The sequence below is a fragment of the Castor canadensis genome, chromosome 5 (assembly GCF_047511655.1).
Source record: "Castor canadensis chromosome 5, mCasCan1.hap1v2, whole genome shotgun sequence".
In the NCBI taxonomy this organism is placed as follows: domain Eukaryota; kingdom Metazoa; phylum Chordata; class Mammalia; order Rodentia; family Castoridae; genus Castor; species Castor canadensis.
In genome coordinates, this window is record NC_133390.1 from 58,025,296 (window position 1) to 58,048,418 (window position 23,123).

At 35.5% G+C, this 23,123-nt stretch overlaps 1 protein-coding gene across 1 annotated transcript in view; it reads right to left on the minus strand.

The window, feature by feature from the left end:
• The window catches only part of Morc1 (MORC family CW-type zinc finger 1), a 155,339-nt gene that overhangs the window by 51,240 nt on the left and 80,976 nt on the right, over nucleotides 1-23,123 (minus strand). Inside the window, 2 exon segments of the mRNA XM_020151220.2 lie at nucleotides 2,875-3,120; nucleotides 4,729-4,794. Of these exon segments, the coding sequence (XP_020006809.2) occupies nucleotides 2,875-3,120; nucleotides 4,729-4,794 (312 nt within the window).

Sequence of the window (23,123 nt, forward strand, 5' to 3'; positions counted from 1 at the left end):
GTGTAAAGCTCGCCAATGGTTTTCCATTGCTTTTAGGATAAATACCAAAGCCCTCCTCAAGGCCTATAGAACACAGATGTTTTTGATTGCTCCCTACAGTTTTGCACCCCAGCCCCTTTCTATCTCTCTTTCCTGACATTTCTCATCCTCTTAAAATACTTTGTATTCATCATTATGTTCCTCTTTAGCAGACACTATTTACATCACTTGGAAATACTCTTCTTTTGCTTTTACCAATTTAATTTAGTTCAATCCTAAAAGCTTAAGGGCCTTTTTCTGGGATGACTTCCCCATCCTATCAGATAGAGTCAAATTCCCCATTATAAGAACTTGTGCTGCTGTTCATAAAAATTGCCACATGGTGTTGTGTATCTGTAGTTGCAGCTACTTGGGAAGCTGAAGCAGGAGAGTAGAATGGATAAATAGCCAGAGTCCATTTCAAAACAAAACAAAGACCCACTAAACAACTGCTACCATTAGAATTTAAATTTGTCTATAAAATGGTTGAATAGCTCTGTTTCCTATCACTAGACTAACTTTAATGAGGATAAGAACCATATGTGGTTTTGTTCACAGTTGGAGCCCCAGCTGGTTTAACTAAGTGAGAAATAATAAGATTTTACACATATGTGTATATGTACATATGTATAAAAAAGTGTAGCTTTATATACATGTACATTTATACATATGTGCTCTACTAAGCTAAAATACTGTTTTAATACCTGGGCACACTCTTAATTTCTCAATCTGTATATGTTTTTAGAGCATGAAACATAAGTATAAAATAGACCAATAAATCCCAAGTCTTCAAATTGCATAGCTAATAAGTTTCTCTGGAATTCAATCATCAAGAAGATATGATTATAAAGTGATAAAACTTTTTATATTACAAATGTGAAGTGCTTTAAACACAGCAAGTGGGCTGATGAATATATGAAACTGTACATTCAAATATGACACATAATTCAAAAGGTCAGAAAAATTAAAAATCTGTAAATGGAAAAATGATTCAACTTGGCCCATATAATCTCAAGAAAAGATCAAAGGGAAAAAAATTCAAAATTAAAAGGAAATGGATTGGAAATATTTTAAGAAGATGAACTACCTAAAAGTGGAATGAGAAAATGCTTCTTTAGGGGGTAAAGATTTTCAAAAACAGTCTGTACACCATTTGCTAAGGATATTACAAAGGAATATATAAGAGTTTTCTATAAAGTAACTATTGTTCACAATAATGCCTTTTGAAAGAAACATGACTAAAATATCTTATTTCCCACCCAGAACAGAAGCTCAGATGAGTTAATACCACCTTCATAGACTGTTGCAATTTATTTAAGTGTTTTCCTTGGTGGACCATAATCACCCTTTAAAAGTGTAATTAATTTTGGAAAAAGTTAAAAGGTATTAGAAGCCAAATTTGGCGAAGCAAGTAGACAATATAGACAACAAATTTTGGCTAACAAAAGATGTAAAATGGAAGTTAATGAGATGTTTGTAATCACTCAACACTAAGTCTGGGATAGGGTAAATGTATTTGTAGGTATCATTATTATTATAATTACAAACTGAATCTGAAGGCAAATTGTAGAAAAGGAATTAAATAATGGTAACACTAAGAATGCATGTGCTATGATTCTTTTAAAAGAAGCGGACACACAAGAATGAAAAACAGGCCACACTAAGGGGAAAGCACTAAAGGCAGAGAGGATAAAAGAAGGAAGTAAAGAAGTTAAATATGGTTGATGTACTTTCTCTATAAGAATGAATATAGAAAGGGCAAAATAGTTTCTGCCTGGTAGAGAGGAGTTGGGGGGGTAAGGGAGGAAGTAGGGAAGTAAGGGGGGGCACAGGAAAGGGGGGAGAAATGACCCAAACATTGTATGCACATATGAATATAATAAAAAAAGAAAAAAAAAGAATGGATATAGAAGACTATTGAAATCACCATAAGAAGAGGACTAAGGTAAAAAGGAGAAAAATGAAGGGGATGGACCAATGTATGTATATAATACATATATACATGGAAATGTCATAATAAAACTCTCTGTATAGATATCTTAAACAAAAATGTCTTTTTTTCAAAAACAGAGAGCAGGAAGGTAAAAAGGTCCTATCTGAGGGTTGGTATGAGTGGAAGGGAGAGGATATAAGGACAGAGTGTAGGAGGATGAATATGGTAGAAATATTATGTACCCATGTATGAAAATGAAAAAGAAAAGACCTGTTGGATCTATTCTAAGAATGGAAAGAGAGGGGTTAAGGAGAATGATGGAGGGGTGAATTTAAGATATATTGTAAGTGCTTTTGTAAATGTTACAATGTACCCCCACTATAACAATAATATGATAAAAAAAGAAGCAAACACATTTGGATACATGAAATTCTGGGGTGGTACATTAGTTAAAATCAATCTCAACACTTAAGTGTATATTGACACACAAAATACATTTTCTTGAAAGCCTTGACTCTGGGGGTAACATCATATGTATGTTGCATTTAGGTGAGCATTTTTCCTATAAAGCATTGAATGCAAAGTTCTAAATATTAAAGGTGTGTCCTATGAAAACACTTCTCTCTTACATATAGATTTAAACAATTTTCCCAACCAGGCATTCTTTGGGGGCCCTTCACATGGTTGAGCTCTCCAGACATTGTGCTGATATTAGCAATCTAACTTTTCCTCCAAAAAAAAAGATAATACAGGAAAAAAATAGACATTGGGACCCTGTCCAGGAAACACAGATTGCAATGTATATCCTATAATTACAGTGCTTTAAAAAATGTGAAAATGAGGCAAAACCTTTACTAAATGCTATTTCCAGAACAAGTGAATTATTATACATTTTGTGAATAAGAAAAAAGAAAAAAAAGTACCTGGGATCTCTCAGCTAGTTTGACATTTTCTGGCATAGTTGCTGCATGCCTCTGCTGTTGGGGTTTCATTTTCTTGTACATAGACTTCTTCATTATTTTGGTCTTTGAAACATATTCTATATCAGGATCTGCACCTTCTGTGTTTCTTTCTTGGTTTCCATGGCTGGCTGAAAACTCAAAGGATGAAAGAGATTCGTGCTTCAAGTCATAAGTGGAAGGCCTGGTTTTCTGAGTTTTGGTATTTTCCTTAAAGAACAAAAAACAATTTTATATTTAGTAGCCAGCTCATTTATATTAAATTGCATTAGTTCATATTTCTTCTCATTAAAAAGTTTGAAAATCAAAAGCTTAGAACATCAACTTCAGCAAGTGTGTACTGTTGCAATGCCTCTATAAGAGTCTAGTCCAGAAATCGCTGCAGAGCTGGGTTGAGTCAAGAGATCTGACCAAGAGGATACAGAGACCCCGAAGAGAGAACACACTTTCTGCATCCTGACTTCCTCCCAACTTACCTTTGACTCTTTGGTTCACATGAGGTAGATCCCCCAAACCTGCACCCATCCCACATTCTGCTTTCTGTCCCTTGCTTGCTGCTGCTTCGACCAATGAAGGAAATATGTTCTAAGAGAGCTAGAGCATGTGTGTCTACTCTTTAGATACTGTCCTTGCCTCCAGAAACCAAAAATTCCTAGATGAAGGAGAAGACTTTAAGGTAGAGCATGCGTGATGGTCTGGCATTCCTAAGCACATCTGTCTAGACTGCCCCCAAAAACCACTGGTTAACAAACCTTCTCCTCAACAGTGCTGTCGACTCAAGGAAGCTGTTTGGCTCCCATCTTCCTTCACAAAACCACCATCATTTGGTAAAGTCTATTACAGTTGTGTATACTGGTTGGTTTGTTTGTAGGTAGACTCCCAAGGCATGAGATTATATTGTAATTACAGAGGCCATATAACAAAACACTTATAACCTTGTTTCCTAGGGCAGGTTACTTGTGGGTGATTTTAGCTGCTCTCCATCCCAGGAAAATTCCTTTCCTGACCTTAATCTCAGATTCTGTTGATAACTGAGTATAAGTAAAATATGTAGACATTAAGCCTGGTTCTGCAACTCCACTATGCAGTGATCTTGGGTAAATTTCTATAAAAGAAGGCAGTTGCATTACAAGTTTATGCTAGTTCCAACTTGGTATTGAGTTCGTGGGTCCTTGGTTCCTTGACATAGTAGCAGAAGATACAAATGATAAGCTAAAAACATAAACTGGTAACAAGTGTTCTAATATTTAAAGTGAATAGTGAGGAAATACCAAGATAGAAATATATTATATACATTTCTGCCTGTTAAGAAATATGAATAATTAACATTGTGAAGAGTTTTTGCACGTCTGTGTGTGTGTCTGATATAAATGAGACACTCTAAGGCTTCACAACTGTTCAAACACAAGAAACAATGAAAGAATTACATAAACAGCATATTTCTAGGCAAATATATACACATAGAATGAATCAATATCTTTCTCTTTCTCCTAATTGAAAACAGTGACAGACTGAGAGTAATCCTATGAAATTCAGACTCAATTCCCAGAGTAGATAGAAAATATTGGAAAGAAATACATTAAAATATTGAAAATTATCATTATATCCAAGCAGAAAGATAATGGATTTCATTTGTGCTTTCTTTTCTATGTTTTCCCTAATAAACATATATCACTCTAATAAGAAAACAATGGCAGTTAAAATCTATACACTTCACTTTCTGAATCTCATAAACATGGTAACATTTTTACCTTGTTAAGGCTTTTCCTTCTATAGAAAATGTTACACAAAGGGTTCTATTTTACTTTAACAACTCACCTTGGGTGCTGAAGCCAGGCAGGTGGAAGTGAACTCAGTGATCTTACTTGCTGGTATAAGTTGAGGCTTTTATGGGGAGAAATTATGAAGGCAAATTTAAGTAAACATAAGTGGCATGTTACAGTAATTCAGTATTCTTCCTTTCTTAAAGAAGCATCAGGATAGCACAAGTCCACCATAATTATTTAAATGTCCTGACATGATATTCTGATTAGTGGTGCCTGGGTAGTGTAAGGGTACCTGATGGTTTGTTGAAACATTACAATCAAATGCCTTACAAGCAACTTCAGAGTACCACTTTTATCAAACCTTCTCTGGGTCCAGCTTCTGCATTCCTTGTTTTCCTTCTCTCAAGACCTCAGCTCCACCACTGCAGGGCCCAGTGTCTTTAGTGAATCCTGACCTGTGGCAGCAGTTCTGTCTGGCTCAGAGCTCTGGGCTTCACTGTGGGCTTGTGAGGGTAACTATATTCCTGCCTATCTCCAAGACCCAGTGGCTATCCAGTTAGAACAACCAGAGGCATACCTGGAATATCCAGAGCACAGCTAGAGAGAAGAGGAGCTCCTTTTAAGCTAATATTTTAATGTGATAACATTACAAAACAGAATATAGCTTAGAAGAAGTGCCTAAATCCTGGAACAGGATTACTGTCCTTGAGATGACACTGTAGAAATTTGCTTGCACCTCCTTGTTGGTGCACTCATTTACTTTACTGGGCAGCAGACTACATCATGGCATCTTGCTCAGTGTACAGATTCTCTAAGACATACTATTTGCCTTGGTATACTCTGTAAATTGGACTGCTAGCTCTGATTAAGGTTGGGATCTGCTTTGTTGAAAAACTTTCTGATGCAGTTTGCCCATATAGATTTTGATATGGTGTCAGTTCTGTGTCCTTGGGTTCAAATGTCTCTTGGTGATGCCTTCCACCTATAGGTAACTTCAAGGCAACACTTTCCAAATAGAATACATTATTTCTCCTCTGTACCTGCACCTGCCCAACCACAATTCCTCCTGTAACTTGTCCCTTGATTGATAGCATCACCAAACACCATGCTACAGGCCTCAGCTATTCTTAGCTCACAGGCACTCTGAACTCCTGTACCTAATCAGTGATTAAGTTCTGTAAATTCTCCACTGAAATCCCCTGTAAATGCAAAACTTTTCAACAGCCTCAAAGTCACTACCTATTTTAAAGGCCTTTGTCATCTCTTGTTTGAGCTACTTTAACTTTCTTGCCTGCTTCTAGTTCGGTGATTTCTCTAGATCTATGCCACAAGCAGTTTCTACACCACATTATTCCCTTCATTAAAATAAAGACGATGACAAAGGACAGGAAGAATGAGGAAGAAGGGTAGCATTCTCAAAACTGGATACATGCTATTAGAATCATCTCATAAGCCTTTAAAAAAAACCTATGCCATGTCTTTAAAATATGAATTCTAACTTAATGTGGAGTAGGACCTGGCATCAGTATTTTTTAATGTTTCCCAACTGATTCTAAAGTATAGTCACAATGGAGAACCCACAAGCCTAGAAGGTAACTCCTCATTTCTTCAGTACCTAGCACATGGAATGGCACATAGACTTTCAATTCAGGTTTACTAAGTGGAACCTAGGAATGCTGGTATGGCTCAAGTGGTAGAGTACCTGCCTAGCAAGCTCAAGGCTCTGAGTTCAAAACCCCAGTACCACCAAAAGTTAAGTTCTACTTATACTAAGTGAAAACTACCTGCACCTAGCATGGATACCAACTGTTTTCAAATGATTACACCTAAGCTTTCTCAATTCCTCTTCTAAGCCATTTTGCATTCCTCTGCCGTCACTGTTGCTCTCATGTTCTCAACGCCCAGTCACATTAATATGACCCATTTTCATCCTGTCATACCTTTGGCTAGCCCATTTCCTTGACCTGGAATATCTTTTTCAATCTTGTCCACTTGCCAAATTCCACTCATCCTTCAAATATCACTTCAAAGGGGCAATTATTGGTTAGGGGGAAGAGGAAAAGAGAGAGTGATGGGAGAGGGAGCTGAATGTGATCGTGTGTGTGTGTGTGTATGTGTGTGTGTGTGTGTGTGTGTGTGTGTGTGTGTTTGAAAACAGTGTAATGAAATATCATATCATAATGAATACCCAGCTAACCTCACATTTTAATGAGATATTCCATTTTTCCCTAATCCTCTACTGCCCAATATTTATCAATAATATGATCCTTCTCAGTAGTAAACTTAGTACTAAAAATGTGTGCTAAACTGCTTAAATGATATAATTTGATCTTCTATTGCAGATGAGGCAAACATTAAACTACCTTTCACACATGATCTCCCTTTTTGGGCGGGTGAATTATCTGTACATTGCCAGGGCATTTACATTTAGTTTGATGCCTAATGTCACAAGTCTTGGTCTCATATTCATTGTTAAATACAGTCAATGCTCACTTCCAGTCCTTTGCTGAAGAATTCTCAGAAATCTCTTGCTGGTTGGAATTTGACCTCTAGCCATTTCTCAAAAAGGAAACTCAAAACACTTTTGAGTACCTTCCTATTTAAAAAAACTTTCTGTAGGCTTTTCATTTGAAGAATAGTTTGATGATTATAAAATTCTTGAGTTAAACTTCCTTTCCTTGAGGATCTTGTGATTCTTACTTCATTGTTGCCAGAGCTGATATTTTTTGTAGAGAAGTTTGATGCCAAACTAAATTGTTTTGTCACTATAAGTGACCTGATATTTACTCCAATGATCAGAGGAATTTGTATTTTTCTTTATGGTCAAGTAGAATAGATTCCAGAGTATCTCTTATTGCTGACTATTCTGGAGCAGTGTTTTCTTACCATGAAGTATACCATTTCGAATCTGTAGCTTCAAGCATTATTTCTTTTCTTGATTTACATTTTAAAAAATATATTTCTCCACTAGTCTGTCTTTCTTTAGGTATTCTAATGATGCATACACGATGTATCCTTTTCCAATTTCTATTTTTAACCTTTTTTTTTGTAATTAGAAGCCATTCTTTCCAAATTTTTATTAATTTTATTTGCTTTTTCATTTTCCCTGCATATCAGGGCTAGCAAACTTTTTCTGTAAAAGGTCAAGTGAATAGACTAGACATTGCAGGTTGCATATGTGTCTTGTATATGTTATGTATTCTTTAATATTAATCTCTCTTTCCTGTCTCTCTTTCTCTTCTACCATCTAAAAGTGTGAAAATTATTTTTAGCTTGAGGACCTAAGTAAGTTGGTGGGTTGGACTGAGCCCAGAGGTAATAGTTAGTGACTTCTCCCTGCTGTGTTTAGCAGAGGGATAATTTGCCTCCAGGCTCTTTCCAATTGTTATGATTTCATTTCTTTCTCCAATTTCTTTCCTGAATTCTAATAAATCATAACTCAATTCAGAGTCTTCTGCTGTTTTTGAATCTCTTCAAGGATTCTTGTATTTCTGTTTTAGGATCTTCCTTCATAAAAATTACTTTTTTGCTGAGGTTTTAAAATCTTATGTGTAAATGTGTATGTAGAATTTCTTTCTTATTTATATCAACTTTTCTTTTTTTTCTGATTTATAGCTTAACTGGGAAGTAACTGATATACAAATAAATAGACATGACTCAAGTATATAATTTGATAAATTTTGACATTGGTTTATTTGTATATACCAATGAATCTGTCATCATAATCAAAGGAGACCGTCCTCAAAGTCCCTTTTATAATGTTTTTATATACATTGCTTTATATATGCCAGAAAAACCTTCCCTACTGCCTCTTTCAACCCTACTCCATCCCTGGACAACTACTGATCTGCTTTCTGTGACTGCAGCTGCATTTTCTAGTATTTTATGTTAATCACAATAATGCAATACTCATCTGTTTTTGTCTAGCTTCTTGGAAGAATTATTTTAGAATTCATCCATGCTGCTGTGTGAGTTGAGTTCATTCCTGTTTTAAACTAAGTCATTTCCCACCGAATGGACATATCACACTTTATCCTTTCTTTTACTGATGGTCATTAACATGGCTTCCAAATTTGGGGTATTACAAACAAAAATACATTGAGCACACAAATACAAATTTATATAGACTTATACTTTCATTTCTCTTGGGTAGTACCTAGGGGTGGAATGCCTATCATATGGTAGGTATATGTTTAACTTTTTTTGTTTTTGTTTTGAGATAGGGTCTTGCTATGTAGCCTAGGGTGACCTCAAACTTATAATCCTTCTGCCTCTGCCTTCTGAGTACTGGTATTACAGGTGTGTGCTACCAAGTCTGGTTTGTTTTTAAAAAATTGCTAAAGTGCTTTCCAAGGCAATTTCATCATTTTATGTTTTCAATCATTTCACAGTATGATTAAGCATTTTAATTTTATTCATTGTAGTTAGCATGTAGTGATGTCTCATTGTAGTTATAATCTGCATTTCCTAATGATTAATGACTAATATCTTTTCATGTGTTTGTTTGTAATCCGTATGTCTCTTTCGGTGAAGTGCCTTATTATTGAATTTTAAAATTGTTATATATTCTAAATATAAGTCCACTGGCAGATATTGTTTTGCAAATATTTTTCCCAGTGTGTTGCTTGACTTTTCAGTTTCTTAACTGAACTTTTAAAGAACAAAATTTTCAATTTTGATGAAGTAAAATTTTCATTTTCTTCCTGTATGGTTTAAGCTTTTGTGTCAATATGCAAAAAATATATGCCAAACCTAAGGTCACTAAAATTTCTTCCTCTATTTTCTTCTAGATGGTTTATAGTTTTTCTTACATTGAGATCTATGATACATTTCAAGACAACTGTGTAGATGGCACAAGAATGAAGGTTATTATATTGATGGGATTTATGGCTAGCCAAGTTTTTAATACACTTTATAGGAAACAGTATTCTTTTTCCCACTGAAATGTCATGGTCTTTTTCTTGAACATCAACTGAGATGTATGTGTGGTTCTATTTCTTGAATCTATTCTATTCCAATGCTCTATTTATCTCTTTTTACACCAAAAAAATCTTAATTATAGTTTTAGAATGCATATTAAAATTATGTAAAATGACCCAAACAATGTACACACATGTGACTAAATGAATAAAAAATTTTTTTAAATTGGAAAAAAAGAAAATAAATTATGTAACACCAGTTCTCCAACTTTTTAAAATTTACTTTAGTTATAAACCCTTCCCATACAAATTTTAGATAAGTGTTTCTACAAAAAGCTTGCTTCAGTTTTGAGTGAGGTTAGGTTAAGTCTACAGGCTAACTGGGGAGAAATGATATCTTGGCAATACTGAGTCTTCAAACTCATGACTGAAGATATTGCTCCATTTATTTGTTTTAGTTCATTTTAGGCAGTGTTTTGTAGTTTTCAGTATGCAAATCTTGCACATTTTTGTCAAATTTATTCCTAAGTATTTTACACATTTTGATACTATTAGAAATGTTTTCTAAATTCAATTTCATAATTTTTTACTGCAAGTATATACATATGAAAATAGTTGATCATTATACATTGATTTTGTGTCTTTCAACCTGGCTAACCTATTTCACTAGCTCTAGTAACTTTTTGTAGATTTTACCTGATTTTCCACATTGATTATCTCATATGCAAAAAAAAAAATAGTTCTACTTCTTCCTTTGCAATCTGAATACTTTCTTCTTTCTTTCTTTCTTTTTGTGACTCTGTCTAGAACTCCCTGTATAATGCTGTGCTGAAGGAGTGACAGTGAACCTCCTTGCCAAATTCCTCACTTTAGGAGAAGACTGTTTAATCTTTCACGAGTATGATTTGACCATAAGATTTTGTAGACTTCCTTATCACATTGAAAGGATTCTTTTTTTCTAAGAACTTTTAATAGGAATGGCTATAGTAGCTTTTCTGTCATTTCTATTTGGATAGAATTCTTTTCCATTTTCCTTATGATATCTTATTTATATGTTATATATTTATAAAGCTCCTTTTCAAATTTTACTGGGTTTTATTATATCTTAATAAGGTGCTATACTAGTTTATTTTTTTTAGCACATCGTTATGAGAGTTGGGTTTTCCAAGACTAGTCTTTGCCAGAGCTTTCCATAGGAAGGGTAGATGGGAAGTAAGATTCCACGCAAGTTCTTTTTTACAAGCAGTTTTTTTTCTTCTCATCTCTATGAAAAGCACTGCTGTTGCAAATATCATTTGTTTGAGTGCTTTCATTTGTATTCCACATCTACTTCCATGAACCAAAGTTGGAACAGTGGGGTGTTTGTTGCCTGCTGGCTGTGAGAGACAACGACTACAGCATTTCCATCTCTAGATATGTCCTTCTTCAGTAAGGACATTTGTGTTGATTCTTTTGATGAACTATTGTTGGGTTCTCTCTTCAATTTCTCTTCTCTTCCTTCCTCCTCGGGAGTTTCTGTGTTATTTTGACTATTTTGAGCAGCCCTGAGAAATATCTTTGTTATATATTTCCTAGTTGGATAGAAATTTCAGTTTATATTTTTGTCCTTTATTTTCCTTGTTGCTGTAAGAAGACTTTAAAAAAAGAATTGGAAAATGCCATGCATTTATAGTCATATTCATATCATAAGTCCCCCCATAACACTTCATTTGCTTTACCATTGCATTATCACACTTTTAGTTATGTGTCAACAATGTACCTCAAAAGACTGTGAACTTCAAACTCATTCCTTTTATCTGCAGTACCTACCACAATGTTTAGGTATTACAGATGTCACTAAAATGTTGGTGAAACTAGTGCTCCTACAGCCTACTGTTAATCTTTCTACAGATGAAATACTGCCACAAGCCTGTTTTTGTGCATTCAGAATTTGACTACTTCTCTACTACCTGTTAGATATTAGACTCCTTTCAGAAGCTTTGTATGATGCCTGTGTGTATTCTTTTCTACTATCTGCATCACTCTGAGGTAAGTTTTGCTCCTGATACAACAAAATGGATTGAGTTTAGCTTGGTATATGTGACTTAGTTAAATTATTTGTGTTTACAACATTTTTAATGTCAGCTTACAGATAATTATTTTTGTTATATAGTTTTATTTTAATGAGATTTGACCTGAACTACTAATCACATCATTAAAATAGAGTTGTAAGTAAATAAAATTTTATAAGTTCCATAAATTTTGCTCTTTCATTTTATCTTCAGAGTTGTTTCTACAACAGAATGTGAGACAGTATATAAAAACAGCAAGGATTTCTCAACTACATTTTGAGTAGAAAAGCATCAGTAATTATGGTCAAGTAAAACATTTAAGGCAATACAGAAACCAGTATTACCACAATGATTTCTAGTAATAGAATAAAGGCAAAAATTCATTCATAATTGAAAGAACCCAGAAGGAGAAGGACGAAGAAGCACTCAAAGAGAGCTTCACTGAACAGCTTTCCCCCCTAGTTCTGCACCCATATGGTTTTATTATAGTCAATGAATGGGTTATTATTTCACTATATTTTTAGCAAAGGTGCACCATATTCTTATAAATTCCTCACACCCATCTGAGTTCTGCTCATCTATCTCCTTAATTTATATTATGCACTTTATAACTCCAGGAATGGCTCAACTTCAGCAATTTACACCAATATTTTCATCTTTTAGAAATTATTCAACTGTGAAATCCTTTTCCTTATAATTTACAGCTCTTCTGATTCTCTCAGGATTATTATCAATGCTCTACACATCCACTGAAACTTCTTTTCCCTTGGTTCCTGTTTTCTCTCTTATCATACCCCTCTTGCCTTTCCTTCCATTCCTATTTCTGCCTGAGAAAAACAGAGACTCAGCCTTGTCAGATCGTTGATCACTTTCTATCTCTTCTCAAAAATTACAGATTGCTAAAATCTGTATAACTCTTGGATCCATGCCACAAAAATATGCATGGTTCTTATCTTCTGGACCACCTTTTTTCACTTTGTCCTTTATTAGCTTCTGATCCACTTACACAGGTTGTTTCAAATCATCAGTGTACCCCAAATACAAAGCCTGACTGTCTCAGATGGCCCTGTTTATTCTTTAGAGAAAAAAAAAAATTAAGGTTTTTTTGGGAGAGAGTGTTGAGTGTGTGTGAATATTCTTAACTTCTTTCCCACAGTCACAGAGGACAAAATGTCCCTCCTCTTACTTAAATCCGAAACCTGGTCCTCAGATCCTTTCTTCTTATCTTTGCTGGACTCCTACATCAACCAGGCCCCATTTCTCATGCATGTTAAGTTTCTTGAATTTTACTGAATCCTTTCTTTGTCCAGAAAATTATTAAATCTCTCCTAACCATAAATTTACCTTGATCCTACCTAACCCTCTAGCTACAATACTATCTTTTTCACTTTCTCTGAGAAAAACTTCTAAATATAACTTATTACCCAAGACTTTGATTATTTTGTATTAACCCTTTCTCCTCAACCCAACTGACACCCACTCTAATATTCATTACACTGAGCTCAGCAATTCCTTTAGGTTATAAAACCCAATCCCTAAATTATAGTAGGCATAGAGGAAAACTTGAATATTTACTTAATATAGTAATGCAGCAGAATTAAAAGGAAAAGGCAAAAGAAAAATAATAAAAACACAATACAAGGAGAAAGTTTTCGAAAGCACTAAGACAAAAAGTAGAATACTTTGGTATATTTATTGAATCATCTTCTAGTGCATCAAAATAAATTTTCATGTTAAGCATACCAAATAAAGATGACTTGATGAGAAATGTTAATAGTTTGCCTGAAAGTTTGCCCTTCAATTCTAATTCGTGTTTTTCACCAATAGATACATTTCTACTAATAAATGAAGATTTTCAACATCAGTTTGTGATTGGCTTTACTTTTTAATGTATGTTTTAATAATCATATATATTATCTTTTTATTTGAGAAACACTTTTGCATCTTTGCATTTTTGTAAAATAGAAATCTGTCAACATACTTAGTCTACTTCAAACTCTATCTCAGTTACTTGAAGGGTAGCTGTTTAATAATGATAGCATCTTTTTATCATCATCATTGTTTTCAGATTTCAAAAGAGAATGATTATCCTGGCAATCTTGCAAATAACTCATTTATTTATTGAGGTACTGGAATTTAAACTCATGGTCTACACCTTGAGCCACTTCACCAGCCCAGTATTTATTTTTAAATGACACTCATAAACTTTCCCAGCAAGATGCTTTTGCTTTTTACAAGTTCATAAAGTTCTGAAAATCACAAATTGAATCAGCAAAAGATGCATAACACAAATAGTCTCTGAGAACAGAAACACTTGAGTCCTTAAGTCAGGAATAAAAAGGTGAGTATGTGTGGTGCATAAGAACAGTCTGGGGAGAGAGGCAGAAATGCAGATTCCAAGGTCTGTTTCAGAGATGTTAGTTCACTCCATCTGGTGTAGACTCTGGAACCTACATTTCTACAAGCATGTGAAATTGCTATTATACTTATGGTCCAGTAATTTTAGACTCTCAGTCTTAGAAAAGAGAATTTCCTTTCTGATTTTGTGCCAAGGCTGTGTGGAACTACAGAGAAAATGTTTTTGTGTTTCTGCACAGTTAGAACTTGCTGATTCAATTTTACTAAAGCTAAGACCTAGACTAAAAGAACAAATCTTGGAATTTAATTTGTGACTGATTATTAATGAGAGAGCATCTGAAGAGACTTTCCTCCTGAGACACCTCTCTGGTGAGAATGTTTACATTTTACAGGAAGGATGGGATCTGGAACCACAGAGACAACATCTGGGTTGTAGAGGTGGGAAGCTGATCTTATCTTCCCCATGGAAAGATTTATTTGCATTCCAAATAGTAAGAGTAAAAACTCAGAAAGCTAAATATTATGGGGAAAGTGGTTGTCGCTGTCCTATATAAATGTCCAGGTTCATTCTTCCCACCCTGAGTTCCTTGCTGGTAGTACATACTCCAGTGTATGCAGGGTAACATCTGATCTCTCATGCCATCTGCTGCCCCAGGAGTGAAAATTGGAGTGAAGGGGAATTTGCACAATTGTTTACTAAAATTAAATATTAACCTTCTCTGCTCCAGAGATTTTATATTTGCATTCAAAATAGTATTAATGTATATATATTATTTAAATAACAGCTTGTGATAGGAGATGGACAAATAATACCCGTAGGTCTTACAACTTGGATGGGCCTCTTCAATCATCTAGTTTAATCCTCTTCTTCTTATAGGACTTGTGGGATCTAAGATGGAGGACTGTAACTGTCATATGAGTCTGAAGTCACTCAGCTTATAAACACACCAGCTAGGACCTGAAATCAGGGACACTAACACCAGGCCAATGATGTCAATATCTCTTGCTATGTTCTCCTCCTTAAAGAGCACATAAGAAGTCTTCCTTCTGCACAGCTGTACAAAGTGATCACTTTGCCCTCCAAATCCACCTGATGTACACAGAGCTCCTTAATATGATAAATTAATATTACTGCTCACAATGAATTTCTCCTGCCCAGAAAGGCTAACAACCCAAACTGAAAATAGGAGAGCAGAGTAATCCAAACAACTGTGACGTAAAAATCAATTGTGTGTATACAAACACACACAACACATATATAAATACAAATAAAAAAGTATATATACAATTTTTTCATGATACTAGAGTTTAACTTAGGGCGTCATGCTCTATCACTTGAACCACTTTCCCAGTCCTCTTTGCTTTAGTTTGTTGCTAAATATGGTCTTGTGCTTTTACCTGAGCCACCCTTGGTCTGTGAAACTCCAACATCTGCTCCCAATTAGCTGAGGTTACAGATGTGAACCACACTGCCTGGACTCGATTGTATATTTTTATCTACTTTTATTCCTCAGCCAGTGAGGCAACATGGTTTAGTAACTGAGAACAGGGTCAGAAACAGTCTGGGTTGGCTGAAATTGGGGTTCTGTACCTTCTTAACTCTGTCTTTGGAAAATCACTTCTCTGTTTCTGTTTCCTCATCTCTAAAATGGGAATCACAGCAGTCATAGGGCTATGATCAGTACATTTACAGCACAGTGGCACATTTACAGTCCTTCATCTATGTAATATGTATAGTGATAGTAATCATTCAAGTAGTTTTAGAATTCACCAAAAATATAAATAATTATGGAAATCCTGGGGAAGAAATTAAGAGGAAAAGGGGACTAGAAATCTGAAAAAAAATCTGTTATTTTTACCATTAAAAACAAAACCCATCACTATCAAATGCTATCATATATGTAGAAGCAAATGTCAGATGAACCATGAAGAAAATGAAGTTTAAGCCTCAGGACCCCTCCCTTATACAGGCCTGTTCCATGGTCCTATTATAGCTTCATGTTTATCGTTTTATGCTTTCATTTTTTAAGGGATACCAAGTACTACATAAAATCCAGGATCACAAGCACGGGCTTCCCTTTGAGGGAAGCAAAGCCGATCCTGCTTGGATGCCAAATCCCTTCATCTACTTGACAGACTGCAGGAATGGGCCTTGAAGTGCATCCAGGATAGTAGGCAGCCTCTGATAGTCCTTGATTAGCATGCATACAAATGGAGAACTGGTTGTACATAATAGTTCAGATGTTTAAAGAGTTTTTATAGGGTAGAGATCAAATAGGTACATTTGCATGAAAACCTAAATTAGTATTCTCTCCAGTGAAAATCATTTCAGGAAGCACACCTGAACCTCTACTTCTCTGTATCTCTGTTGATGTGAAAAGGAGCGACTGACTAGCATGCAAAGAAAAGGATGCAAGGTGGCCTGCCTGCCTGCCTTCCAGGGTTAAAACTATGTTCTTCTTGGAGAAAGAATGCATTCCCTTTGGACTCAAACTTGTTTTGGGCTTCAGCAGCAGTATTTGGTCACTTCTGTGAAACTTAGAAGCAGACAAGAATGGATAATAATCCTTAGTCCCAATTTCCTGGAAAATAGGGTGATGAGCACATTCTGGGTTTCCAAGCTACACCTTCCCACAATGCCAAGCTGTTGTAATATACCTCTAACTGCTGGTGCTGTCTGGGTGTTTGTTGAACTAAAAATGCTGTTCTGTCAGGAAAGTAGATATTAGCGCCTCAAAAAAAAATACATAAGAAAATAAACTTGACAAGCAACTCAACTTAAAAAGTTGATCATCTTCTCTAAGCTATTTACTGTGTCCAACGCGGAGCCAAATGTGGTGGGAGGTATACAGAAGAAAAGTAACACATGGTACCTGCCTTCAGGGAACTTCTGGATTTGCTAACCACAAACAATTCACTTAACATGTCACTTGGTATGATGTAAACATAGGACACACAGTGTAAATATATTATGAATTATCCCTCATGGAAAAGCAATGCATCACCACAGAGAAATGAGATCTTTGTAGCAAAAGTAATAAAGTAAAATATTTCAACTATAATGAAGATAATAGCCTCTTGCTAGACAAAGGGTTTTTTTTTTCATTTTTCTTTTATTATTCATGTGTGCATACAAGGCTTGGTTCATTTCTCCCCCATGCCCCCACCCCCTCCCTTACCACCCACTCAGCCCCCTCCCTCTCCCCCCCCTCAATACCCAGCAGAAACTATTTTGCCCTTATTTCTAATTTTGTTGTAGAGAGAGTATAAGCACTAATAGGAAGGAACAAGGGTTTTTGCTGGTTGAGATAAGGATAGCTATATAGGGCATTGACTCACATTGATTTCCTGTGCGTGGGTGTCACCTTCTAGGTTAATTCTTTTTGATCTAACCTTTTCTCTAGTACTTGTTTTATGTGTCATAAATTCTGATCATGGCAGTTTATATAAGGAGACTAAAAAGTACTTTTGATGAATAAATATATTTTCTAAGGCATCTGTCACTGTAGCTATACAGATTTGAAATCTCAGCATCCTACACAATGACACATTACAAAGATTAAATTCTAAATGGAAAAATGTGTTCACATTCTTTATTATAAAGTTGTACTCAGATATGCCATTTCAACTTCAAAAACACAGCTAAAAGTTCTGCAAGACTTCTTTGCTGTGCATTTACTTCTAAAACAACCAATGTGGGAATTGTCAGATTATCCAATTTCATTTTTTTGTGTGTGTTCACATGAGCACTGCAAAAGAATAGAATGCTATTTCTGAAGATCCTTTTCAATAGGCATGGAATTTTATAAGGTCTACTCATTTGATGGGAAGACTGAATACAGCTGATGAAATCCAAATGTACTCTGTACTCCCATACAAGCACAAGCACTTTATTTTGACCAAGTGTTAGAACTTTTGGTCTCCAATAATATATGCAAAAGTTGATAAGTCTTGGAGAGTCAACCAATCCAATCAAGGGAAAACTATTTGTTAAGAATTCTGTATAAATAAAAGTGTTACTTCCGTCCCTCACTCATTGTTTGGTAAATACCTATAATGTGAAAGATTCAGGCCAAGGTGCTGTTGGGAATGCCAAAATGAGTAAAAAACGGTCCTTTGCTTTGAAAAAGCTTATAGTTGAATGCAGGAGATGGATAACATAGATAAGTAACTATGATGCCAGGCTCTATGAAAGATATGCACAGGATGAGGGAGAGGGGAGGAAGAAGATACTTTTACAAATAGGAAAATGAAAGAAGACTTCATATAGGGTTGGCATGAGTTTTAAATATGAAGGATTAAAGAAGGGGGTGGAGGTTACTGCACCAAAGAATGGCAGCGACAAATGCACTCAGAGCAGCACAGAAGTGGAAAACACGAGAAGGGACACGGAGAAGCTCATTGGGTGCTAGAAAAGCAAGTAATGTCATATTAGAGAAAGCCTGGACTGTGGAATAACAAAATAACATTAATCTGGAGAGACTAATCCAGAAAGTAATATGGCATCCACTGCACAAACTGACTGTACCAATATACTATTAACATTATTTAAATACAAAGGCTAAACATAGGTTAGGGTAATTCAGGAAATGAAGTTATGATCTGTCATTTAATAACTGAAGGAATTAAGTGGGTTTTAAGTGGTATCAAAAGAACCCTGAATGAAATGTAACTAAAACCATGTGTGCACAATTGTCCTAGAAAGTCCTCAAATGCAGAGGAATTCATTTGATAACTTTATTTTATTCCTTTAAATTATTGCCTAGGTAATGTTGAAAAGTAGAATAACAATTATTCAGTTAATTTGCCAAGTAACCTAGCAATGAAGTGACACAATGAAAATAAAAATGTTTCATTTGGCCAGCAGGTGGCACTTGTCACTCAGTATAGAGAACAGCAGGTAATGAATGAAGCAGAGAGTGGAGTTGGGCACAGATTATTCACCCTATTCAGAACAAAAATTGAAACAGGCTATTCCAGCACAATCTATAACGAGGGTCTTGGCTGATCGACACAGCCGAGCAATTTTTCTGAAGGCAACCCCTTTGCTCTATAAAATGCACCACATCTGAGAGATCTTGAATTTGAGCTCTCTTATTAGGTTTACTGTACTTAAATATTTCCTTTAACAAATATGATTTGCAATGAATCAGTTTGTTACTGTATAAATGTTCTTATGTCTTTTCTGTCTATGTCTATTCTATGAGACTGAGCAAAATGGTGCTGGCAGTAGGCAAAAAAATGAAACAAATGCTGACTTCACCATTAAAAGATATGTGACTTGATTCAACTTCACTTTGCTCTTTTGTTAAAATGGATACAACTAGCTGGAGTGTTACAGGAATTAAATATGTTACCATGTAGAAATGATACTTTTGGACCTAGCTACTAATTTTTTCACAGAGGGCAAGATCTAACCTAACCATTAGGATACCTCTTTTACCAGAATAGTTTTCATGGGTCCTCTGTAATGATGGTGTCATGTGTAGGTGCTCTTGGAAGTTACACTTACTTTATCAGTTAATACAAATGTAGAGTGTGTGTGGAGTGAGACAGAGACTATAGCTGCTAATTTCTGACAGGAGTACCAATATATTACTGTTCCTATCTTCTTTCTACTCTTCTGGTTGTCAGTGATGCAGGCACAGAACCAGAGAACCTAAGATCCAGGAAGTTCTTTGATTGACTGGGTCATTCTTACACTTTCCAGATCAGGACACCAGCTTCCATTAAAGCTGAAATGCAGCCAGGAGCAATGGCTCATGCCTGTAACATGAGCTACTCAGGAAGTGGAGATCAGGAAGATCATGAGTTTCAGGTCAGCCCAAGAAAAATTAGTGAGACCCTTTTAGAACAAAATACAAAATGAAAAGACTGGAGTATGGCTCAAGAGATAGAGTGTTTGCCAGCATATGCAAGACCCTGGTTCAATCCCCAGTACTGTAAATTAAAAAAAAAAAACAAAAACATCTAGCCAGTGGATTAGTGGTCGTCAGCAGTAGGAAGTAGGAAGAGAGAATAGGAGGAGGCCAGGGCATAATTGCAGGGAATATAGTTTATGGTGGCCTCATGCTGAGAGACTGAACAAATGAATGCTACCAATTAAGTTAACATCGTGAATCTTCATAGTAAATGAGCCAGTTCTTGATTTTCCTGTGGTGTCCAGCCTACACCTCAATCCAACCTGAATGAGGCCAATGCTCTGTTTTCTCTAGCTTTCCCACCCTTGCTCATATCATGTGCTGAGAATATTTATTCTAAAGGCCACCCAGGAAGACAGCAAATTCACACAAAACACTGCATGAATTTGAGTCTTGTTTCTGACATCACACAGACATCACTGAAATAGTTTTCGGACACTTTTGTACATTGTTTTTGTGAATGTGAAATTCAAGTGACTTTTCAGAAGTCTTCTATTCAGTAATTGCCGTATTTTATGAATTGCTCTGTTATTAAGAGATTGATATACCACAAAAATATTAGTTTTTTTTTAATACTTCAGTTTAATGTGTAATTTAAAAGGTCAGTTCCTTGAAGGAACAAATCAGTGCTCATTTCCAAGTCTTCTTTGATATTGTTTTCACCTAGAAAGCTCTGTCCATTTCCCTAAACTTGCCCTAAATAGACCAAGACACAAGTTCAGGGTTACTACCTCTATGAAACTTTCTTTGACTGAAGCTGTCCTCACAATCTCCTTGTAATAAACTGCTATTGCAGTTTCAGGTATTATCAGACAAGTGTTGAAATAATATTGTTGTACAGTGGTAACTGATTTTAAATAGTTATTAGACTTCTATAAAGACTATATATTATTATACAGGGAGCTAAAAAAACTAAGCTTTCAAAAAATCAATGACCCAATGAAGAAATGAGCAAATGAGCCAAGCAGAGCTTTTTCAAAGGAAGAAGTTCAAATAGCTTAAAAAAAAAAAAAAAAAAAAACTCATGAAGAAATGCTCAACATCCCTGGCCATAAAGGAAGTGAAAATCAAAACCACATTATAATTCCACCTCACTCCTGTTAGAATGGCTACTATCAAGAACACAAACAACAACAAATGTTGGCAAGGATCTGGGGAAAAAGGAAGCCTCATGCACTGCTGGTGGGAATATAAATTAGTACAACTACTGTAGAAAATAATATAGAGGCTCCTCAAAAAAATCTAAAATTAGAACCAGCATATGACCCAGCAAGCCCACTCCTAGGGATATACCTGACGGAATGTGAGTCAGGTTACAGCAAAGACACCTGCACAACCATGTTTATTGCAACCTATTCACAAGAGCTAAACTATGGAAACAGCTAAGATGCCCCACTACTGATGAATTAAGAAAATGTAGTATTTACCAACAATGGAATTTTATTAATTTTATTCTTTTATTTCAAAGATTAAAATTTTGTTATTTCCAGGTAAATGGATGGAAATGGAGAACATCATCTTAAGAGAAGTTAGCCAAGCTCAGAAGGCCAAAAGCTGCATGTTTTCTCTCATGCGGAATATAGACCTAATACAAATACGGCAATATTATGAAAAACAGATCACACTAAGGGGAGGTCACATAAAAGAGGGGTAGGGTAAAAGAAATTACTTAAGAAGGTGAATATGGTTGATGTACTCTCTAAACACGAATGAATATAGAATTTTTAAACCTACTGAAATCACCATAAGAAGGGGGCTAAGGTAGAAAGAAGAAAAATAGAAGAGATGAACCAATTCAGGTTATAATACATACATACATGGAAATGTCACAAGGAAACTCCTTTTGAAACTATCTTAAACAAACAAAAATGTTATTTTTTTTTCCTTTTACAAAATCAGAGAATAGGAGGTTCTAACAGGTCCTACCTGGTGGGGTTGGTACCAGTGGAAGGGGAAAGGAGGGGAAGGGTGTGGGAGGATGAATATGGTGCAAATACTGTGTACACATGTGTGTGAATGGAAAAATGAGACATGTTGAAACTGGTACAGGAATGGGAGGGGATAAATGAGAATGATGGAGAGGTTGAATTCAGGTATGATATATGTGATATATTTTAAGAACTTTTTAAAATGCTATGACGTAGCCCCACCCAGCACAATAAAAATAAATAAGTAATTTAAAAAAAATTGTATATTATTGATTCAACAACAATTTAATGAGTACTTAGTACATGCCAGGTTCTGTTTTGGGTAAGAAAAAGTCACTGTTAGTAAAACTGAGACTATCTCTGCCTTATGGAGGTTACATTCCAGTGTTAGTTATTTTGAATTTCCCACAAGGCCTAGCCTGAAATGGATTCAAGAGAAGTATGTGCTCAATGACCACCTGAGAATTAACTCACTGCCTGTGTTGGGTCAGTTAAGGGCCCAGAGTACTGGAAAGTTTGTTAAAGATTCTAGGACTATTTTCATGAGCAGATTTTGTGACATTTTTCTTTTAGGAAAGGAACAGAGAGGAGAGTAAGGATTCTTACAGTCTTTAAACTAATGCCAGTAGACTTCTGTATAAGTACTCCTAAAATTCTTTGTTACATTTGAAGCAAACCGAATGTGTAACCCTGGTTTAAATTTTTATGGGAAAACCAACTATCAAGAAAGAAAAAAATGAGTAGAACTGACGACCCAAACCTGTTATTCCATCACCTAGCTGCCATCAAAATAAATGCCATCAAATAAAATGTCCAGTCCTTAACAAACAACAAGCTAATTAAACATTCACTATTAATATCCAAAAGTCAGCTCTGACCTCTAAATCAAAGAGAAAAAACCCCAGAGACAGCGAAGAATTCTGGATTTGCTGAATTCCTTCACAAATCTATAAGGAGCAGTAAATAAGAAACAAAACAAATTAAGATACTCCAGAATGCAAAGACCTCAATCTACTGACTTTCTAAATAATAATATAATCACAGGCTCTGATAGTTTTACTTCTGACTTTTGTTATAAAACCAACAACCAGAAGCTCTATGGACTGTAGAAAGCTGAGCTGCTTTTTGAAAGCAAGAGTGCCTAGGAGAATGTTTCTACTGATTTCAGTACCTCCCAGGAAAGGCTAAGACTCCAGGCTAAACGGGGAGAGGCAAGAGTCTTTGATACTCAGTTGGTAGCTGATTTGAACTGCAGATCCCTAGCAAGACA